Here is a 23,303-nt window from a genome sequence, read left to right as displayed (position 1 = left end):
GGAGGCTTGGGATATCATGGGAGGCTGCGGGATGCTGCAGGATACTGTGGGATGCTGCTGGGTGTCATGGGAGGCTGTGGGATGTGATGGGATGCTGTGGGATGCTGCTGGATGCTGTGGGATGCTGCTGGCTGTCATGGGATGCTGCAGGATGTTACGGGATGCTGTGGGATGCTGCTGGATGTCATGGGATGCTGCTGGATGCTGTGGGATGCTGCTGGGAGGCTGTGGGATGTTACAGGATACTGTGGGATGATGCTGGATGCTGCTGGATGCCATGGGATGCTGTGGGATGTTATGGGATGCTGCTGGGTGTCATGGGAGGCTGCGGGATGCTGTGGGATGCTGTGGGATGTTACGGGATACTGTGGGATGCTGCTGGATGCTGCTGGATGCCATGGGAGGCTGTGGGATGTCATGGGATGCTGTGGGATACTGTAGGATGCTGCTGGGAGTCATGGGAGGCTGCGGGATGTTCTGGGATGCCGCAGGATACTGTGGGATGTCATGGGAGACTGTGGGATGCTGCTTGATGCTGCAGGATGCTGTGGGGCATTGCAGGATGCTGTAGGATGCCACAGGATACTGCGGGATGCTGCAGGATGCTGTGGTTTGCTGCCAGCCACTGTGGGATATTCTGGGATGCTGCAGGATGCCATGGGATGCTGTGGGATGCTGCAGAATGCTATGGGATGCTGTGGGATGCTGTGGGATGCTGCAGATTGCTATGGGATGCTGCAGGATGCTATGGAATGCTGTGGGATTGCATGGGATGCTGCGGGATGCTGCAGGATGCTATGGAATGCTGTGGGACGCCATGGGATGCTGTGGGATGCTGCAGATTGCTATAGGATGCTGTGGGATGCTATGGAATGCTGTGGGATGCCATGGGATGCTGCAGGATGCTGTGGGATGCTGCAGGATGCTATGGAATGCTGTGGGATGCCATGGGATGCTGTGGGATGCTGCAGGATGCCATGGGATTCTATGGGATGCTGTGGGATGCTGCAGATTGCTATGGGATGCTGTGGGATGCTATGGAATGCTGTGGGATGCCATGGGATGCTGCAGGATGCTGTGGGATGCTGCAGGATGCTGTGGGATGCTGCAGGATGCTATGGAATGCTGTGGGATGCCATGGGATGCTGTGGGATGCCGCAGGCTTCCCAAAGAGCAAAGGCTGGTGGGAACCCAGAGCCCTCCCGTGCACCCAATCCCGCTGGTTGTGACCAGTGGCCGTGCACCACTTCGCAGGTTCCTCCACGTTAATCATGCCCGAGGCGCACGGGCACCCCGCCAGCAGCACCCGTGGCGGGATGAACCGTCCCTGCAAGCCCAGACCGGCGCAGGAGGTGCCCGCGGGGCTCCCCAAGTGCCGGCAGCTGCCTTCTCCGCCAGCCGCGGCCCCTTCACCCCGTTTTCCGTGTCGGCACAGCTTTGTTGCGACAGCTGAACACAAACCTTTGACCTTACCTGTGCTCAGCAGGAAAACACGAGCCAGGAAGAGCAGCGCTGGCAGCGGCGGTAAACGCCGGCAAGGCACGCGGCGCACCAGGCGCCGGCAGAGTGGGACAGGGAGGGCTGTGGCGCGCAGGCACTGGGCAGAGCCTTGCCAGGCAGCGGCGCCGGCATTCCCCAGCCAGGGATCGAGCTGAAAACACCGGGGAGCTGGAAGGGAGACGCAGGATGGACCCAGCGAGGAGAGCCGGCGCTGCCAGCTCGGAGTCCGTCTGCGGGTGACAGCGAGCCAGGCACCGCAGCCGGCGGTCGGGCAGGGATACGGGCAGGGATACGGGCAGGTGAAGCTGGGTTTGTGCTTCAGCTCCCCAAGCCTGCGGTGGCACGGTGTTTGCTTTTCAGCTGGAAGCAGGGGCTGCCTGCACGCCGGGGAAGGAGAAGCTGCTCTGCCGCCCGCCGCAAACCCACCCAGCACCCCGAGGGGAGCAGATGCCGGGGACAGGTAACCGTCCGCCTCTGCCCACCGCCGAGGGTGCACCCTCCCCTCCCACCGCGCTCGGGGAAGGAGAGGTGTCACCCCAGGGGTGCAGCCGAAAGCGGGCACAGCACCCCGCTGCCCACCCTGCTGCCGGTGCAGGCAGGGGGCTGCAGGACCACCGCCTGCCTGCACCAAAACCAGCAACGCCAGGCAGGAACCAGGGACCTGAAGGCTCCGGGAGTCAGGCAGGGGTTAGCCCCCTGCCCGCGCTGCCCGCCCTGGCGAGCTGCCGGTGTGCTCAGCTTGCCAAGCAGGCTCAGCCCAGCCCAGATGCCAGGCGGACAAGCCAGGCTTTCTTCCCCGCTCCGTCCCCAGCGCAGCGCAGACCCTGCTCTGTTACGCCCCACACCTTCGCCGGGGCCGCGGCAGCCGAAGGACCCCACGCCCAGCACCGACCTGCACCGCCGCGGCGGGGCCGCGGGCAGCCGGGAGCAAGGGGGCTGCCCCACGCCGTGCGCCGGGGGCTTGCGCGCTCGGCTCGCTCCGCTGACGCCTGATTACGGCAATGAAGTCAACGTGAGCGGCGGCCCTGCAAATTCACATCAGGATTCCTCCCGAAACAGGGATGCGACTCAGGGGCTATTTGAAAGCAATTTGCAGCTGGAGATGCGAAGAGCAGGCGGCAGCGCTCGGCAAGATGCTCCTGAGATGGGAAATCCTACCCTTCCACCGCGCCGGCTGCGGCGCAAGCGCTGCCAGGAGCCTCCCGGGGCCGGCAGCACCGCAGCCGCCGGGGCACGGGGAGAGGCCGGTGGGTTTTGCACCACACGCTCCCCTCCTCGTGCACCGCCATTGACCCCAGACCTCATCTTCCTCCAAACAGCCCCCAAAAACACAACGGCCAGGCTGTTCCTCCCAAAAACCCGGCGAGACACGCTCGGCTGGAGCATCAGCTCCCCGGGGACCCACTGAATAAACCAGGTGGGTCTGAAGCTGGTGCAGGCAGCGCCGGAGAGCAGGGCTGCTCCGCCGGGCTCCACCGCGCCCGGCATCTCCATCCAGGAAAGCCCTTTAGGCTCCCGCTGCTGTGGTTTCATCCCGGGAGTAGCATCCCGGCACGGCACGGCAGTGAGCGCGGAGCAGCCCCGGCCCCGGCACGGGCAGGGCTGGATCCCCTTTGCCACTGGAGTGGAAATTTAAACCCACTCGTGAGATAAGCATCGCCGCAGGTCACTCCGTGAGTGCCTTAATTAGACTGGAGTGGGGTGACAGGGAGCTTTCCGGCTTCCCAGCTGGCATGGAGCCGCGTCTCCCTGTGCAGCGCGATGCTCCGCAGCTTTCCCAGACCTTGGATTAAGGGGAAGAAAAGCGCAGCGCTGCAGCACTTTGGTTGCTTTCCAAAATAGCTGCTAGGGGGAAAAAAATAAAAAAAGAAAACGCAAGCGAACGGCCTCTGACAAATCATCCCTACGCAGCTCCTGGAGCCGCTGCCATCCGGACACGCGCCTCGCCGGCACAACCTCTCCGTAGGACCGTGCCGGAGGAGCCTGGCACCCCCGCTATATCCTGGGGGGAAAGGCACCGAACCTGCCCGCGGCATGGAAATTGGGGGCAGGGCTGGCGAGGGGGGGCTGCTCCGGCAGAGCCCGCGCCGCTGCACCGCGTCACGGGGTGGGCGATGTCCCTTGGGAAAGGACAGACATCCCGGGGACACACAGCGGAGAGAGACGGTTCCTCCAAAGCAACCCGCTGGCCACGCTGCTCCCCGAGGTGGCCGGCTCGCCGGAGGGGGGTCCTCCAGCCCAGCACCCCCAAAGCGGGGGCACAGCAGGCTCCTGCCACCCAGCCGCCGGCCCCGCGCAGCCCGGCCGCGAGGATGAGCCACCCGCCGTCCCCGGTGCCCCCGTGGTGCGCGGCAGAGCCCCGGCGAGCGCCAGGCTGGAGCGCTGTGCCCGCTTCCCCGAGGCCGCACTTACATTCCTCCGATGGAGACGGTGGCACACGTGCGCTCGGAGAAGGCGGGCACGGTCTCGGTGGCACTGCTGGCCGGTCGGATGTAGTCCACCGTCACGTTCACCTGGGCAAGAGAGACGGGCAGAGGGTCAGTCCGGTCCGGGGGGGTCCCTGCGCACCCCCATCCTCCCCCTGCCCGAAAACCTCGCTGCCGGCCGGCCAGCCCCTATGCCTCCCCATGCCCAGGTAAGGGAGCCGTTTGCCAGCCGGCTGCCGGCACCGATGGCGCTGCCAGCGAAGCGGCATCGGACAGACCAGCGTGCGAGCCGGAGCCGGGCATGTTAAACCAGGAGCTTCCCATGGCAGACAACCTGCCTCCCCGGGCTCCTGCTACAGGCACTCGCGCTGCCGGGGGCATCCCGGCTGCTGCCGGGCACGCTGGGGAGCTCCCTGTGTGCCGGAGAGCCGCGGCGGGGATGCCAGGCGTGCAGCCAGCCCCGATGCCTCCTGGTTTACAGGTAACCGCATTTTGGCTTCTGCTAGGAGAGCTTGCCTGTACCTGCAGGGAGATGAAAGTGCAGCTCCCCGCTAAGCCGTAGCTGTCAGCTGGCATCAGCGTTGCCGGCAGCAGGACACGGAGGCCGGTTTGCAAAATTGGTGAGGCAGGGAGCAGCCCCGGGCGCCCTGGAAACCCAGCCATGCACCCAGCGCGGAGCTGCGCTGTCCCCGGGTGCGCCCCGTCCCCGTGCCACCACCATCCGCCCGCCCGGCACTCAGCCGTGCCGGGGACGAGCACCGCCGTCGCTCCCACCCTCCCGCAGACGGGGCAGCCGCGGCATTCGTGCGCGTCAGGTAGTGGGGGTCCACCTCAGGGGACATGGCGTGGCACGGCATGGCATGGCATGGTGTGGCATGGCACGGCATGGCATGGTATGGCACAGCATGGCACGGCATGGCATGGTGTGGCACGGCATAGCACGGTGTGGCACGGCATGGCATGGCATAGCACAGTGTGGCACGGCATAGCACGGTGCGGCACAGCGTGGCATGGTGTGGCACGGTGTGGCACGGTGTGGCACGGTGCAGCACGGCGTGGCACGGTGCAGCACGGCGTGGCACGGTGTGGCATGGTGTGGCACGGCGCGGCATGGTGCGGCATGGTGCGGCACGGTGTGGCACGGCGTGGCACGGCGTGGCACGGTGTGGCACGGCATGGCATGGCGTGGCACGGCATGGCACGGCATGGCATGGCATAGCACGGTGTGGCACGGCATGGCATGGTGCAGCACGGCATGGCATGGCACCAGCCACAGGGCATGGTACCCCAAGGCTGCAGGGCGGAGCTGGCTCTGGCAGAGCAAGCACCTCATTCTTGGCACCTCCGCGGACCCGCCAGCGGAGACGTGGGCACCCAGTCCTGCCAAAACTCGGGCTCAGCCTCCATCTCCGCGGGGTGCTGAGCTCCAGCCGCAGCATTACCTTGGGGGGCAACTTCTGCTGCATAACTGCATCTCCCGCTGCACCGGGGCTCGGGACGAGCCGGCGGGTGCAGGGGTGCTCATGGGTGAGCTCGTGGCTCAGGTTCCCGGCACCGCAGCCCCCAGGCATCCCCCCCCAGCAGCTCCCAGGCATCCCGAGCTCTTCCCAGTGCTCAGTACAAGCAATTGGCATTTCCATCCCGCACCAGGCCTTGGTGCTCCGGCTGGATGCCCAGACTGGAGCAGGGAGTTGTGCTGCCGTACCCATCCCCTCGCCAGCTCTCTCGTCCCCATGAGCAGGGCTCGGTGACCAGGCCAGTGAAGGTCGCAGGAGGCTCGTGCCAGCCTGCTGCAGCAGCAAGGGCTTTGTCCCAGCGGTGCAGGGAAGGAGGGCTGGAAAAGCCGTCAGCGTGCCCGCCGGAGAGCAGCAGTTCCCCGGCGGGGTTGGAAAGGCAGCGCGGCACATCCCGGTCCTCGGCACTGCTCCCTTCCCGGCTGTGCTGCCCACCCTGCTCCCCGCTCCCAGGATTTGGGGACACCGGCTCCCGTGCACGTCCTGGCAACGCTGCCTGAACCACCGGCCGCTCTCGCAGCTTCGCTGCCAGGTCGGGATACGTGTGGCTGCAGGGCGGCAGCGTGCGGGGCAGGGAGCACCAGGGCTGGGAGCACCGGCACCACCGGCACTGGCCTGCACAGCAACGCGGAGCTGCAGCTCCCGGCCACGGCCATGTGTTCAAAACACGGGCAGAGGTGGCACTGGGGGCCATGGTTCAGTGGGCATGGGGGTGTTGGGGTGACGGCTGGGCTGATGATCTTAGAGATCCTTCCCAACCTCAGTGATTCCCAGTTTTACTGTCATTATAAATAATGCAGCCCCCAAGGCAGGCAAGATGAAATGATGACTCTGCCCTTGATGGGTTTGGTGGTGGCCTTGGCAGTGTTGGGTCAATGGTTGGGCTGGGGGATCTTGAAGGGCTTTGCCAACCTCAACGATTCCATGATTCCATGATTCCCAGTTTTACTTTCATTAAAAAATAATGCAGCCCCCAAGGCAGGCAAGATGAAATGATGACTCTGCCCTTGATGGGTTTGGTGGTGGCCTTGGCAGTGTTGGGTCAATGGTTAGGCTGGGGGATCTTGAAGGGCTTGGCCAACCTCAACGATTCCAAGATTCCATGATTCTATAAACAGCGGGGAAAAAAACCCCGGAGTTAAAGCCCGAGTGCTCGAACGCTTAACGCAATCCCGCATCTGCACGCCCCATTCCTAGGCAAATCCAACCCAAGCCCACCGCCTTGCTTCCCCAAAAAAGCGCCTTCCTCGCTGTTTTACCGGCACATCAGCCGGAGGAGGCTGAGGCTGCCCTGGGCTGGGGGACACGGGGGGACGCGAGGAAGTCCCGGTGCTGCCTTCCGCCGCCCCGGCCCAGCCGTGGGGCTGCATTTAGGCCCTACAGACTTTTTCCAGGTGTGCCCGGCACCGTGCCCGCCCCACGCCGCTGAGCTCTCGACGCCGGCAGCTTGAATCAAAGGCAGGCAGACAGGCTTCCAGCTCGGCGGTGCGAGGGAGGAGTCGTAAAGCCTTTCAAACTGTCGGCTCTTCCCAAGCCTCGCTTTTTAAATGAGCATAAAAATGCAAAAGAGGTACGATTGCCTGACAAACCCCCACCGTCAGCTTGCTCCCGCGTACAGCCGAGCTAATCAAGGTTTGCAGCAGCGAAAGAGGGGGCCCTGGCAGGAAAGCGCCAATTAAAGGGAGAGGTTAAAGCAATTCCTCCCAGCGAAAACTATTGTCATAACAACTGGAGGGGAAAAAAAGACGACAATTACTCCGAGAGGCAGGTTAGGAAATTCAAGCTACTACAGGGCTTTTTTAAATGTCATCTGGCTCGACGGCCAGGCACGGCTCCATTTGGGAAACACCTCGCCTGGAATTAGGCAAAGCGTCTGCCGGAAGGCCGGGGGGAGGCCGGTGTCGGCTGGCGAGGGGCTCACGGGCAGCCGGGGGGGCCCGGGCACGCGTGAACCCACTACTCGGGCTCGGATGCTGCATCCTCACGGGCAGGGGAAGGGCGGGGAGGGGCTGGGGCGGGTGTCGCGCCTCACCCTGCAGCGGGCAGGCGATGCGTTGCGTTGCAGAGCATCGCACCGTGTTGCGTTGTTGCGTTGCGTCGCACTGCGAAGTGTTGCTTTGCGTGGCATGGCATCGCAAAGTGTTGCTTTGCGTTGTGTTGCGCTGCAAAGTGTTGCGTGGCGTTGTGTTGCGTTGCGTTGTGTTGCGTTGCACTGCAGAGCGTTGCTTTGCATTGTATCACGCTAAGCGTTGTGTTGCATTGCATAGCATTGCACTGCAAAGTGTTGCTTTGCGTTGTGTTGCATTGCATTGCATCATGTTGCGTTGCACTGCATTGTGTTGCATCGCATTGTGTTGCGTTGCATTGCAAAGTGTTGCTTTGCGTTGTGTTGCACTGCAGTGTTGCATTGCATTGTGTTGCGTTGCATTGCAAAGTGTTGCGTTGCATCACATCGCATCGTGTTGTGTTGCATTGCAAATTGTTGCTTTGTGTTGCATTGCATTGCATTGCATCGTGTTCTGTTGCACTGCAAATTGTTGCTTTGTGTTGCATTGCATCGCATCATGTGTTGCACTGCAGTGTTGTGTTGCGTTGCATCGCATCGTGTTGCGTTGCATCGCACTACGCTGCATTGCAAAGTGTTGCGTTGCGTTGCATTGCATTGCATCGTGTTGCGTTGCGTCGCACTATGCTGCATGGCAAAGTGTTGCGTTGCAAAGCGCTGTGTCCCTTGGACAGCTGCAGCCGGGGCTCGCTGCAGTGACAAAACTGGCATGTCCCCCCTACGCTCTGCCACCACTGCTGCATCTGACAAGTGGTAAAAGCCACACTCCCTCCCCTGGGGCAGGAACAGCACTCGGAGCATCCTATGGATTCGGCAGGAAAGGCCTCAAAACTGCCGCGTCCCCGCTGCCACCACCTCGGGCTGAGCGGGACCGTGGGAGGCCGGGATGCGACGGCCCCGTCCCCACCGTCCCCAGCGGTGACAGCAAACATGAGGGCTGGTGCCCACAGGGGAGGGCTGGCAGGAGCTGCCCCCACAGCCCCACCCAACGAGACCCACGGCACGGCGTGGCACGGCATGGCACAGCGCCGGCCACATGCCCCGGCACCCCGAGGCTGCAGGCTGGAGCGGGATCCCGCGGAGCGGGCGCCTCGTTCCTGGCACCACCGTGGACCCGCCAGCGGAGACGTGGGCACCCGGTCCTGCCAAAACTCGCGCTCAGCCGCCGACGCTCCCATCTCCATGGGGTGCTGAGCTCCGGCCGCCGCATTTCCCCACCTCCCAGGGTGCTCCCGAGGTGGAAGGTGCCGTGAAAGCACCCACTGTAGACTAAATGAGACAAATCTTACGATGAAACCCATGTTACCTGACTGTTACGTGAACTTTTATGGTATACATGCCATGCACACGCATACAGAAGCTGATCAGGGAAGTAGGCTGATACTTGTCAACCATCAAGGTTGATGGTTGGGCTGATGACCTTAGAGATCCTTCCCAACCTCAGTGATTCCCAGTTTTACTGTCATTATAAATAATGCAGCCCCCAAGGCAGGCAAGATGAAATGATGACTCTGCCCTTGATGGGTTTGGTGGTGGCCTTGGCAGTGTTGGGTCAATGGTTGGGCTGGGTGATCTTGAAGGGCTTTGCCAACCTCAACGATTCGACGATTCTATAAAGAGACAAGCTAATCTTTAAGCTAGGTAAATAATCCTTCCTAAACGTCAAAGAAATATTTAAATGAAACAACAAAGCCTCATTAAAAATGTGGCAAAGAATCGAGTCAGCAAAATTGGTGCCCTGAAAAGACTTGATACCTTAAAAGGACAATTAGAGGAAGGGTCTCCTCCTGCCCACGACCACCAAAGACCACCAGAGACCCCCGGGCAGGCACAGAAGGAAATGCTGACTTCGCAATAAAGATTTGCCCATAAAAATAGTAACTCCGTCATGAATATGTATTAGATAGGCGTATCCCACGTAACCGTGCATATAAATGCTGCAGACATTATTCGCTGGCGTGCTTGATTTTGTGGAAATATTCCGCCTTGCGCCCGGTGCCGAATAAAGCAGTATCTCCTCTCTAAACTAGATTAGTTTCGAGAGCCTTAGAATCATGGAATCATGGAATCGTTGAGGTTGGCCAAGCCCTTCAAGATCCCCCAGCCCAACCATTGACCCAACACTGCCAAGGCCACCACCAAACCCATCAAGGGCAGAGTCATCATTTCATCTTGCCTGCCTTGGGGGCTGCATTATTTATAATGACAGTAAAACTGGGAATCACTGAGGTTGGGAAGGATCTCTAAGATCATCAGCCCAGCCGTCACCCCAACACCCCCATGCCCACTGAACCATGGCCCCCAGTGCCACCTCTGCCCGTGTTTTGAACCCCTCCAGGGCTGGGGACTCCCCCACCTCTCTGGGCAGCCTGGTCCAGTGCTTGGCCACTCTTGCCATGAAGAAATTTCTCCCAATATCCAACCTAAACCTCCCCTGACGCAGCTTGAGCCCATTCCCTCTCGTCCCATCGCTGTTCCTTGGGAGAAGAGCCCAACACCCTCCTCCCTGCCCTCTCCATTCAGGGCGTTGTAGACCTATTGCTGTCACCTCCTGCACCCCCAGCGCCGGCTCGGGCACCTCCCGCAGCCGTACACCCAAGCTCGGGGAGCTGCTCGTCCCAGCCCAGCCCCACCTGACTGCTTGCAGCTGTGACAGCCCCAGACCCCCGGCCCAAAAGCACCAGGGGATACCACGAGCAGCAGTACCCAGCTCCGGGGCTCTGCTCCGGGCTCCCGCAGAGCCATGCCGTGCCCTCTCTGAGCCCGGCTTCACCCATCTGCCACCTGCGGGGACCTGAAGCTGCAGGGAAAGCGCCCCGACCGCAGAGCCACCACGGCCCCACACGAGCGGCCGTGAAGCTGGGGGTCTCTCCGACCCCAGGCATGCGCGTAAGCGGCCGTGGCTGCCACCCCGCAGACCTGCAGCTCAGTCAATATTCCACAGGGGTATAAAAAGCGAAGCGTTTTCTGGGTGCAGAGAGTGGGTGCCAGCACCGCTGCGGGGCCGGGAGGGCAGGGGGGTGGTCGGCACCGGGGGGGGGATGTGAGGTGCCCGGCCGATCGCGCAGGGTCCCTGCCTGGCTCCCCCCATCCCTCCTGCACCCACGGGACCCGCAGCGGGCTCGCGCTCCCTCGCAACACCAGCCAGCGTCGATGGCAGCCGTCTATCGGCGGGTTTCCAAGGTCAGCTGCAGTCAGTGCGAATTAAATCACTCTGCCAGCTCTCCTCCCTGGAGGAGATCCAGCCCGGAGAAGAACGGCGCTACAGAGATTCGCGTGCCTTTGCGCAGCCAACGCGTTCAATGTCACCCGCTCCGGCTCCGCTGCCACCAGCCGGGGCTGCACCGGACCTGCCAGCCCCTGCCCGCGCTCGCCCATCACCAAGGTGCCCAGCACGCTGGCGCGGGGCAAGGGGAAAGGGGAAAGGGTGGCGGAGCCAGGGCTGCCGAGCCACGTCCCTGTCCCCGTCCCCACGCGCCCTATGCCTCGCCACCGGCTCTCGTGCGAGGGTGTGCAGGGAGGACGCGGCCCCTGGGATCAGCGCCAAAAAAAACCCGCGCTCGCGGCAGGAGGAGGAGGAGGAACGGTGCCGGGCTGCCGAGCGCCGCGTCCCTGGCACGTGGTGACTGCTACGCGGTCCCCAGCGTGTGGTCACCGGCACGTGGTCCCTGTGAGGTGGCCCTCAGCATGTGGCCCCTGGCATGCTGTCCCCAACACGTGGTCCCCCAGGATGGGGCCACCAGCGCGTGGCCCCTGGCACGTGGTCCCCAGTGTCACGGTCCCAACGATGTGGTCCCCAAAACATGGTCCCAATGATGTGGTCCCCAGGATCTGGCCCCTGCCACACTGTCCCCACTGTCACGGTCCCAATGATGTGGTCCCCAGGATTTGACCCCTGGCACATGGTCCCCAGCGCACAGTCCCCAGGATGTGACCCCCAGGATTTGACCCCTGCCACACCGTCCCCAGCATCATGGTCCCAATGATGTGGTCCCCAGGATCTGGCCCCTGCCACACTGTCCCCACTGTCACAGTCCCAATGATGTGGTCCCCAGGATCTGGCCCCTGCCACACCATTCCCAGTGTCACAGTCCCAATGATGTGACCCCCAGGATGTGACCCCTGCCACACCGTTCCCAGTGTCACGGTCCCGATGATGTGATCCCCAACACATGGTCCCCAGGATGTGACCCCCAGCACGTGGTCCCTGCCACACTGTCCTCAGCATCGTGGTCCCAACAATGTGGTCCCCAGGATCTGGCCCCTGCCACACTGTCCCCAGTGTCACGGTCCCAATGATGTGATCCCCAAGATTTGACCCCTGGCACATGTTCCCCAGCGCATGGTCCCCAGGATGTGACCCCCAGGATTTGACCCCTGCCACACCGTCCCCAGTGTCACGGTCCCGATGATGTGATCCCCAACACATGGTCCCCAGGATGTGACCCCCAGCACGTGGTCCCTGCCACACTGTCCTCAGCATCGTGGTCCTAACAATGTGGTCCCCAGGATCTGGCCCCTGCCACACTGTCCCCAGTGTCACGGTCCCAATGATGTGGTCCCCAAGATTTGACCCCTGGCACATGTTCCCCAGCGCATGGTCCCCAGGATGTGACCCCCAGGATTTGACCCCTGCCACACCGTCCCCAGTGTCACGGTCCCGATGATGTGATCCCCAACACATGGTCCCTGGGATGTGACCCCCAGCACGTGGTCCCTGCCACACTGTCCCCAGTGTCATGGTCCCAACAATGTGGTCCCCAGGTTCTGGCCCCTGCCACACTGTCCCCAGTGTCACGGTCCCAATGATGTGGTCCCCAAGATCTGGCCCCTGGCACATGGTCCCCAGCATCGTGGTCCCAGCAATGTGACCCCCAGCATGTGGTCCTTCCCACACTGTCCCCAGCATCGCAGTCCCAGCGCTGCGGTCCCCGGCTCGCTGGCCAGGCTGGCGCTCGCGGGCAAGCCTTTGGGAGCATCCCGGGAGCATCTTTGGGAGCTCAGAGGCAGGAGGGGGGCGGCCAGCTCCCCTTCACGGCCCTGACGCGCGGCACGAGCTCGCAGGGGAGGTAAAAATAGTCCCTGCGAGTTTGTGACGAAGAAGGGCTGGGAGATCCGCAGGCTTTTCAGACGGTAATTATAGCAGAGCAAGTCTGGTCTGCCACCCACCCCTGCCATATGCAGCCCCCCTGTGCCCACCCGCCGCAGCCTGGCCCCCTCCTCCCTGCTGTGCCCTGTGTCCCCGTGGCCGGGGACGGTCCCCTCTGAGCCCCCCCGGGCCAGGCTGCAATGAGGGGAGCGGGGAGGGACGTCACCGGCACGCAGCCCGCCCCTGCTCCCCTCCAACCTGCAGGCACCAAAACATGGGTGCTGCCCACGCAGCCCTGCACCCGTCCTGGCCCCCAGCTCTGCCTGTCCGTCCCCGGAGTGATGGGCCCGGCTGGAGGGGTCCTGCAGACCCCGGGCGGGGGGCACACGACCCCGCTGCAGCTCCGGCTTGGGGAGGGCACCCGTAGGTGCCCCCCGCTGGGGGATGCTCTGCCGTGGTCGGTGCCCAGCCGCACCCAAGGGCTGCTTGAGGGAGCTGGGGCCGCCCCACAGCCCTAATTTTTGCCTGTTTTATTTCTCCTCTCCCTTCCTTGGGGACAAGACTGGGGGCAGTGGGGACGTGGCTGATGCCACCCACGAACTAAACCCACGTACTCCGTTTGCACCTCAGACAGCCCAGAACCAGCTGCTTTCAGCCCCGTGGGGTGGGAGAGCATCCCCAGTGCTGACCCACGCCTGGTCCTGCAGCTCGCTCCCGCCTGCATGGTGGATGCTGGCACGGGGTCCTGAGGCTCCAGCAAAGCTGTAGCCCCCCCACATCCACATCCCATGCCTGGGACACCCATGCCCTCCTCACATAGAATCATGGAATCATGGAATCGTTGGGGTTGGCAAAGCCCTTCAAGATCACCCAGCCCAACCATTGACCCAACACTGCCAAGGCCACCACCAAACCCATCAAGGGCAGAGTCATCATTTCATCTTGCCTGCCTTGGGGGCTGCATTATTTATAATGACAGTAAAACTGGGAATCACTGAGGTTGGGAAGGATCTCTAAGATCATCAGCCCAGCCGTCACCCCAACACCCCCATGCCCACTAAACCATGGCCCCCAGTGCCACCTCTGCCCGTGTTTTGAACCCCTCCAGGGCTGGGGACTCCCCCACCTCTCTGGGCAGCCTGGTCCAGTGCTTGGCCACTCTTGCCATGAAGAAATTTCTCCCAATATCCAACCTAAACCTCCCCTGGCTCAGCTTGAGCCCATTCCCTCTCGTCCCATCGCTAACTACTTGGGAGAAGAGCCCGACCCCCCTCCCTGCCCCCTCCTGCCAGGAGCTGCAGAGCGATCAGGTCTCCCCTCAGCCTCCTCTTCTCCAGGCTGAACACCCCCAGCTCCCTCAGCCGCTCCCCACCAGCCCTGTGCTCCAGACCCTGCCCCAGCTCCACTGCCCTTCTCTGGACACGCTCCAGCACCCCGATGTCCTCCTTGTGCTGAGGGGCCCAAAACTGGGCACAGCCTGGCACCAGGACTGACGGCGGGTGCTGCCCCAGGGAAGATGCTGGTAGGGGAAAGCTCTGCACCGCGGTGCAGGACACCGCAGAGAGGCACCGGTGGACTCCAGATGCGCCACGCTCCGGCACGCAGCATGCCCAAGCAAAGCGGTGACAGCATCTTCTGCAAGGGAAGCAAGACGTAAAGCAAAGCCCGGGGGAGGACGGGGTTGGACAGCAGGTCCTACGTGGCTGGATGCTCTGCAACGCTCCTGCAGCTCTCCCACCCTGCCAGGCACGTGCCGGGGCCGATCGCTCACTTGCAGCCCGACCCTTCCTTGCCGACACCGCTCACAAGGTCCGGAACGATACCGGAGCGGCCGGCCCAAGGCTCGCCCCGTCCCTAACAGAGCCCAGCAGGACCGACGCTTCCTCCGGGGCTTGGCAGGACACCGAATAGATGCCACGCTGTGGCTTCTGTTCACAAGAGCTGCCGCCGCGCCCAGCGGAGCTGTGAATCCCGGCGGGGTGAGGGGATGCAGGAGGCACAGCGCGGGCAGCAGGACCCCCGGGGGAAAGCTCGCACGTCACGTTTTCCCTCCGGACACGCAGTTTCCTTCCCGAGGGCCGTGCGTGCCGGCTCAGCCCAGCCTCACCACCCATGCCGCTGCAAGGAAGTGCTTTGCTGGGAACCCGAGCCAGCTCCGTTTGCCTTCAGCTTCACCAAGGTCTTTGTTAACCCCCTCCACCTCTCCTCACCGGATCCTCGCATCATGGCCCCTCCTAGGAAGGCGCGCAAAGAGCCCGGGATGTGGCACGGGGGATGCTCCAAGCCACCACGCTGCAAAGCAGCCCCCGCGGAGCCTGCAAGAGCCTCAACCGGTGCCAAAAGCGGAGCCTGCAGCAGCCACGGGGCTCTGCGCTCCCTCCTCCCCACCGGCCCCGGCAGCAGCGGGGCTACCGAGCCCCACCAGGGTTGCAGCCCTGGGCGGCCGAGCCCAGCCGAGCCAAACGAGCAGCCCCAGGGTAGCACTGACCTTGCTGGGGCAGGCTCTGCCGGAGCCGCAAATAACTCAGGGCTGCAGCCTGGCAATGGAAGTGCCCAGCAGAGCCATTGGAGGAAGCGTCACAAGGAGGAAAACAGACGCACGGAGAAGAAATGGCCCCAGATTTCTGGTCATTAGGCCAGGAACAACCACATTTGCTCTCATCGCCCTCCCCTGCTGTCAGGGAGCCATTTCAGGCCGCTGCAGCGCCCGGAGCTGAGCGCGCCAGCAGACTTCTCCCCTCCTGCTCATCTGCATCTGCATGCACTGTTTATTCCAAGCAGAACACAGTCGGGAGAAGATCTCTCCCAAGTTTGGCGCTGGGGAGCAGCCAGCTCTCCAGAAGGCTTTGAACAGCAAAATCCTCCCCAACTTCACACGCTGGAAAGCAGCGGCGATGACGCAGCGCGTTCCCGTGAAGCTCGGGAGCTGGCGCCCTGCAAAGCCTGGCCGGCACCAGCATGCTCCTCGGCACAGCATCCCGGCTCCGGCACACGGCCAGCAGGACCGGGTGCATGCGGTCGCGGCTTCCCCAGGGCCGGGCGCGGTTGTTGGCGGTGAGGGCGGCAGCGCCTGCGTCCTCCCGCCGGCACCGGCAGCGGTTGGGGAGCAGCGGGCACCCCTCGCCGTGCGCCGCCCCCATCCCCCCCAGCCGCGCCGCTCTGCAGAAAGTGGGACCTCCCCAAAAAAAACCCCCGGCTGCGCCCCGACCATCGCTGCGTTAGGCGGCGGCTGCCGTGCCGCGCCGTGCCGCGCCGCCAGCTCTCCCCGAGTTTGCAGGCTGCCGGTAACACGCGGCGAAAATTGCCCGTCAGTGCAAAAATCTGCAAAAGTCTGCAAAAGCCTTCCCTCCTCCGGGGAGAGGGATGATGTTCCGGGGGGAAACATCTTCCCCAGTCAAACCCCATCCCCTGTTTTTCCCATTTCTGCCCGCGGTGCTGGCAGCGGGAATGCTGCTTTGGATAACCCCGAAAGGAGCATCCCGGGAAGCATCCCAGTGCTCTGAGCCACACTATCTGACCAGGCACAGGCGGATGCGCTGGAAAACTGCAGGGAAACCCCCAGCTGCTGCTTTCCAGGTACACTGGGGGCTCGGGTTCGGAGCGGCGGGCTCTCAGAATGGAGCGGTGTTATCAGCTCGCTGTCAGCCTTCCCTTTGATGAGCCTCTGTCCCTGAGCTGCATCGCTAACAAATCCCCAGGCATTAAAAATAAGCCGAAGCTTTGCAGATAAACGAGCGCACGCGTCGGGATGGAGGGCGAGGGCAGGCCACCCGCCCGGGAGCGGGGAAGATGAGGCACGGCCGCGGTTCAGACACGCTCCTCCTCCCGTCCCTCGGCACCGGCCACGTGCAGCCCGCCCGTCTCCAATTATCGACCTCCCCATCCATCTGGGGATGACCGCGCACGGCACCACGGCACGACTGCATGCTGCGCCAATCCAGGGACCGGCTACGGCACGCACCGGTGACGCCGCGCGCTGCCGGTCCTTGTGCCGCAGGAGCCAAGAGCCCCTTTGCCGTGGAGGGAGCGGGATGCTCACGCCTGCGGTGCCGGGCTTCGGGGCAGGGGGGGAGCGGGCAGCGCTGCTGGGTACGCGCATCTCGCCGGGGCTGGCTGAATGGGTGAAATTATGGAATCATGGAATCGTTGGGGTTGGCAAAGCCCTTCAAGACCACCCAGTCCAACCATTAACCCAACACTGCCAAGGCCACCACCAAACCCATCAAGGGCAGAGTCATCATTTCATCTTGCCTGCCTTGGGGGCTGCATTATTTATAATGACAGTAAAACTGGGAATCACTGAGGTTGGGAAGGATCTCTAAGATCATCAGTCCAACCGTCACCCCAACACCCCCATGCCCACTAAACCATGGCCCCCAGTGCCACCTCTGCCCGTGTTTTGAACCCCTCCAGGGATGGGGACTCCCCCACCTCTCTGGGCAGCCTGGTCCAGTGCTTGGCCACTCTTGCCATGAAGAAATTTCTCCCAATATCCAACCTAAACCTCCCCTGGCGCAGCCTGAGCTTATCCCCGGGGCATATGATAAAGTATCAGGAGCACGTCGCAGTTTTGGGGGTTCGCCCTGGCCCCGCACAAGCCTCCGCTCGTAGCCGCGCCGTTGATGGGGTGCAGGGGGGTGAGAAATGGGCACCCCTGCCTCCAGCCTGGCGGGGCGGGGGGCTGCTGCTGCCCACCAAAGCTGCCCTCCCGCCCAGCGCCCGCCGCGGGGCAGGTACCGGGGTGCACCCCCTTGCCACCACCTCTCCGCATCCCCAGGGACCTTACTGGGTGCCCACCAAACTCACAGCCCCCCCCGGCACCAAGGCTGGAGACGCCGAGCACCGGCGGAGGGGACGGGCGCGGCAGTGCCGGGGATGCGAGGACTGCGGCGCACCGCAGAGCCCCACATCCGTACGGCTGCACCCATGGGTGCTCGGGCACCCCAGGGAGAGCCGCCCCTCCGCCCGCCGCCCCCCCACCGGCTGCAGAGCCGCCCTGAAGCGAGGGCCTGCATCGCTTCCGCGCACAGGGGACATTTTTCCCTGAGTTATCTCGTGCCATCGCCCTCCATCCGAATGATTAATCCCCCCCCAGCTAATTAGAGGAAAGGGCCAAGAGCACCCATTTAGATTCGATTCAATTGCCTGCACGACGGCATAATTAAAAAAAGCTGCTTAACGGCGGTGCATGCCCAGCGCGGAAATCGATGGGCAGCGTCCATGCGGAGGGAGCCGTCCCCACCCCGACGCGCACCAGAGATTTATTCCACCGCGGGAGACAAATCCATAGTGGGGCCGCAGCAGCCGAACGCCGGCGGGCACCACGGCGGGGCCGCGGCAGCCGGTTCATCCCGCACCACCGGGCAAATTCCACCGCGCTGGGTCACTGCCGGGGCCGCCGGGAGGGTGCAGCTCCCTGGCGGGAGCCGCGGCAGCTCTTGCACCGGGCACGTGCCGCGGCGGCGCAGGGAGCCGGCATCGGCACAGCGAAAGCCGGCAGAGGAGTCAGGAGAAACAAATCAGCTCTGCTAAAGGGAGAAGCAACGCGCCGTAAAAATCGCAGCTGTAGAAACTTCATGCTGCTTTGATGAAAGGGCAAGAGAGAAAATATATTATACTCCGTCTATCTCCGGGGCTCTGGGAATTCAGATGCGGTTCCCCGCAGCCCGGCTCCTCTCCTAACGCCGTAAGTGCGGCACGAACCGAAAGCACAGCCGCCCCTGACCCCGGGCTGGGTTTTGGGCTCTCCCAGCCGTGAGCGGGGGCTCGTGCTGGACGCAGCCGGGGCTGGAAAGCCCTTCGGGACGGCGGGACAGACGGCCGGGCTGTGGGACAGGCAGCAGGGTGCCTGGGGGCGGCGGGAGGGCTGGGCTGCTCAGCAAACCTGCGTCCCCTCAAGGCTGCTGCCCCGGGCCAGCACGCCAGGGCCACGGGAGGGACGTCCCACGGGAGTGTGATGTACAGGGAGAGCGGTACGCAGCGGTAAGATTTATGGACTTCCAATTCATTTCATCTGCCTGGAGCTGGGAGGGGTGGCGATGACCCCCAAACCAGAGAGGAGAGGGGACCGTGGGATCTCATGGGATCCCATCGCACCAAGACGGTGCTTTTGAGGTGCCTGACCCCAAACACGGCCCCTGCTGCCTTAGAATCATGGAATCATGGAATCGTTGAGGTTGGCCAACCCCTTCAAGATCACTCAGCCCAACCATTGACCCAACACTGCCAAGGCCACCACCAAACCCATCAAGGGCAGAGTCATCATTTCATCTTGCCTGCCTTGGGGGCTGCATTATTTATAATGACAGTAAAACTGGGAATCACTGAGGTTGGGAAGGATCTCTAAGATCATCAGCCCAGCCGTCACCCCAACACCCCCATGCCCACTGAACCATGGCCCCCAGTGCCACCTCTGCCCGTGTTTTGAACCCCTCCAGGGCTGGGGACTCCCCCACCTCTCTGGGCAGCCTGTTCCAGTGCTTGGCCACTCTTGCCATGAAGAAATTTCTCCCAATATCCAACCTAAACCTCCCCTGGCGCAGCTTGAGCCCATTCCCTCTCATCCCGTCGCTGGTTCCCTGGGAGCAGAGCCCGACCCCCCTCCCTGCCCCCTCCTGCCAGGAGCTGCAGAGCGATCAGGTCTCCCCTCAGCCTCCTCTTCTCCAGGCTGAACACCCCCAGCTCCCTCAGCCGCTCCCCACCAGCCCTGTGCTCCAGACCCTTCCCCAGAACCTTACACACGCGCGTGCAAAGGCCGGCAGGTCCCTGCCCAAGCACACGCGGCCCAGGGGCGAGGGACGGCTTGCTGTGACCCCACTCCACGTCCACGTACTAAAGCGAACCTGCTCCGGGGCGGTGAAGGGACCGCACTGCCCGGCGCGGCGCAGGGGACGGCTACGGGGGTGCATGCGGTCACCCCGGCTGCCGGGAGCAGGTCCCACTCCCTGGAGTGGGTGCCACGTCCTTTGGGATGGGGTGGGATGGGGTGGGGTGGGGGTACATCCAGCTCCACAATTGCTAAAGTGCAGCTCCCTCTAGTGTCACACCAACCCTCAGAGCTGGCAGCGTGCACCCACCAGGCAAGGTCACCGCTGCGCAAGGACAGCACCCACCAGGAGAGTCCCCATGGCACAGGGGCAGCACCCATGAGGAGCGTCCCAGGGTGCAGGGACAGCACGCATGAGGCAAGGTCACTGCTGTGCAAGGACAGCAGCCACCAGGAGGGTCCTCAGGGTGCAGGGACAGCACCCACCAGGAGGGTCCCCAGGGTGCAGGGACAGCACCCACCAGGAGGGTCCTCAGGGTGCAGGGACAGCACCCACAAGGAGGGTCCCCATGGCACAGGGGACAGCACCCACGAGGAGGGTCCTCAGGGTGCAGGGACAGCACCCACGAGAAGGGTCCCAGGGTGCAGGGACAGCACCCACCAGGAGGGTCCCCATGGCACAGGGGACAGCACCCACGAGGAGGGTCCTCAGGGTGCAGGGACAGCACCCACAAGGAGGGTCCCAGGGTGCAGGGACAGCACCCATGAGGAGGGTCCCCAGGGTGCAGGGGCAGCACGCACAAGGCAAGGTCACCACTGCGCAAGGACAGCACCCATGAGGACAGTCCCCAGGGTGCAGGGACAGCACCCACCAGGAGGGTCCCCATGGCACAGGGGACAGCACCCACAAGGAGGGTCCCAGGGTGCAGGGACAGCACCCACCAGGAGGGTCCCAGGGTGCAGGGACAGCACCCACCAGGAGGGTCCCAGGGTGCAGGGACAGCACCCACGAGGAGGGTCCCCATGGCACAGGGGACAGCACCCACGAGGAGGGTCCCAGGGTGCAGGGACAGCACCCACCAGGAGGGTCCCCATGGCACAGGGGACAGCACCCACGAGGAGGGTCCCAGGGTGCAGGGACAGCACCCATGAGGAGGGTCCTCAGGGTGCAGGGACAGCACCCACGAGGAGGGTCCCCAGGGTGCAGGGGCAGCACGCACAAGGCAAGGTCACCACTGCGCAAGGACAGCACCCATGAGGACAGTCCCCAGGGTGCAGGGACAGCACCCACCAGGAGGGTCCCCATGGCACAGGGGACAGCACCCACAAGGAGGGTCCCAGGGTGCAGGGACAGCACCCACCAGGAGGGTCCCAGGGTGCAGGGACAGCACCCATGACATGAGCCCTAAGCCACCTCCCGGCAGGCAGCCCCGGGGCGCAGGCCATGGGCACGGCACAGCCAAGGCCGACCGACCGCGGTGCTCGCGGCCGAGGAGGTAGCTGATGAAGCACCGGCAGCGAGTCCGAAAACTCATCCTGGCCTAATTATTCCTAATATTCAATTCATCAATCTTGAAAGGGATGATCGCGCTCCGCCGGAGCGGCTGCCAGCAGCGATCCCTCCCGGGGCTTGTCACGCTGCTGAGCCGTGCCAGCTCTTCCCAGGCAACGGGAAGGCAGCGGGAAGGCAGGAGGCAGGAGAAGGGAGAAGGGGGCCAGAAGGTGCTCGGCGATGGGGGAGCAGCTCAAGGGGCCACCGCAGCCCACGGGGACTTGCAGCCGGGGATGCCAAGAGCGAGGCCGGAGCAGTCGGCGCAGGTCTGACCGCCAGACCTGTCCGAGGATCCGGGAGATCCAGATCTCCCAAGGATCCAGGAAATCAGCCAACGTCGGGGCTCTGCGGGAAGGGCCACCCTTTGGTGCCAGGGCAGGGCTCCCTGGGGCAGGCAGGGATCCCCGGAGCAGTCAGGGATCCCCTGGGGCAGGCAGGGATCCCCGGAGCAGGCAGGGATCCCCCGGGACAGGCAGGGATCCCCTGGGGCAGGCAGGGATCCCCTGGGACAGGCAGGGATCCCCTGGGGCAGGCAGGGATCCCCCGGGACAGGCAGGGATCCCCTGGGGCAGGCAGGGATCCCCCGGGATAGGCAGGGCTCTGCAGAGCAGGCAGGGATCCCCGAGAGCAGGCAGGGATCCCCTGGGGCAGGCAGGGATCCCCCGGGATAGGCAGGGCTCTGCAGAGCAGGCAGGGATCCCCCGGGGCAGGCAGGGATCCCCGAGAGCAGGCAGGGATCCCCCCAGGAATGCCTGCAAGCACGCACGGAGCTGCGGCCGTGCCGCCGCCGCGGGCAGCGGCTGCGTGTCGGTGCCAGCCCACCCCCTTTGATCTCCCCGCAAGCCGACAGCTCTCAGAAGTCGCGAGCTCCCTGCCAGGGTGGGCTTTGAAAGTATATTAAAAAAGGGGGTGGGCAAAGAGGGGTTTTGCCGCAAAGATTGATGCCGACAGCGAGCCGCGAGAAGGCACGGGCGAGCCACGCCGTGCGAGGCTGTCATTTCGAATCGGAACGCGCCGCCAACCTCCAGGGACTGTTTTGATCATTAACGGAAAGGATTTTTTCATCGCTTTCCTCAATCAAATTAATCTGAAGCGAAAAAACGTGGAGCTGACAAAGGAAATATTTATAAAGCAAACAAGGCGACATCAAAGGCGAGCGGGTGCCCGGCTCCCAAGGTTACGGAAACGGCGAAGGCAGGAGCCCGCCGTGCAGCCCCAGCAGCGCGCCGCAAGGTTACGGGGAGCGTTAAACACGGAGGCTGGTGGCCAAAGGGCTTTTTGCTTCTATTTCTGGGGGTCCCTGGCTCCCGACCAGCCACTTGGGGCACGGCGGCAGCTGGCTGCTGTCCCGCTCCCCTCCTCCAGCTGCATTTGAGCGTGACGCCTCACGCCACAGCGCTGTGCTGGGGGGGGGCGGGAGGAAAACTGGGTAAAAAACTGGTTGGGTGGCCGAGCCCAGAGAGCTGTGGTGAATGGAGTTAAGTGCAGATGGCGGCCGGTCACGAGCGGTGTTCCCCAGGGCTCAGTGTTGGGGCCAGCCTTGTTTAATATCTTTATCGATGATCTGGATGAGGGGATCGGGTGCACCCTCAGTAAGTTTGCAGATGACACCAGGCTGGGTGGGAGTGTCGATCTGCCGGAGGGTGGGATGGCCCTGCAGAGGGACCTGGCCAGGCTGGACCCATGGGCCCAGGCCAACTGTGTGAGGTTCAACAAGGCCAAGTGCCGGGTCCTGCACTTGGGGCACAACAACCCCATGCAGCGCTGCAGGCTGGGGGAAGAGTGGCTGGAAAGCTGCCTGGCCGAAAAGGACCTGGGGGTGTTGGTCGACAGCGGCTGAACATGAGCCAGCAGTGTGCCCAGGTGGCCAAGAAGGCCAACAGCATCCTGGCTTGTGTCAGGAACAGTGTGGCCAGCAGGAGCAGGGAGGTGATTGTGCCCCTGTGCTCGGCGCTGGTGGGGCCGCACCTGGAATGCTGTGCCCAGTTTTGGGCCCCTCAGCACAAGGAGGACATCGGGGTGCTGGAGCGTGTCCAGGGAAGGGCAGCGGAGCTGGGGAAGGGTCTGGAGCACAGGGCTGGTGGGGAGCGGCTGAGGGAGCTGGGGGTGTTCAGCCTGGAGAAGAGGAGGCTGAGGGGAGACCTGATCGCTCTGCAGCTCCTGGCAGGAGGGGGCAGGGAGGGGGGTCGGGCTCTTCTCCCAAGGAACAGTGATGGGATGAGAGGGAATGGGCTCAAGCTGCGCCAGGGGAGGTTTAGGTTGGATATTGGGAGAAATTTCTTCATGGCAAGAGTGGCCAAGCACTGGACCAGGCTGCCCAGAGAGGTGGGGGAGTCCCCAGCCCTGGAGGGGTTCAAAACACGGGCAGAGGTGGCACTGGGGGCCATGGTT

At 63.5% G+C, this 23,303-nt stretch overlaps 1 protein-coding gene across 1 annotated transcript in view; it reads right to left on the bottom strand.

The window, feature by feature from the left end:
- The window catches only part of SND1 (staphylococcal nuclease and tudor domain containing 1), a 168,046-nt gene that overhangs the window by 87,377 nt on the left and 57,366 nt on the right, over positions 1-23,303 (bottom strand). Inside the window, exon 12 of the mRNA XM_075728195.1 lies at positions 3,913-4,013. Within this exon, the coding sequence (XP_075584310.1) occupies positions 3,913-4,013 (101 nt within the window). The remainder of the gene's footprint in view (positions 1-3,912; positions 4,014-23,303) is intronic.

This window comes from Pelecanus crispus, chromosome 1 (genome assembly GCF_030463565.1).
Source record: "Pelecanus crispus isolate bPelCri1 chromosome 1, bPelCri1.pri, whole genome shotgun sequence".
Lineage (NCBI taxonomy): Eukaryota > Metazoa > Chordata > Aves > Pelecaniformes > Pelecanidae > Pelecanus > Pelecanus crispus.
Note: the sequence above shows the minus strand (reverse complement) of the source record. Positions and strands in the feature narration are given on the sequence as shown.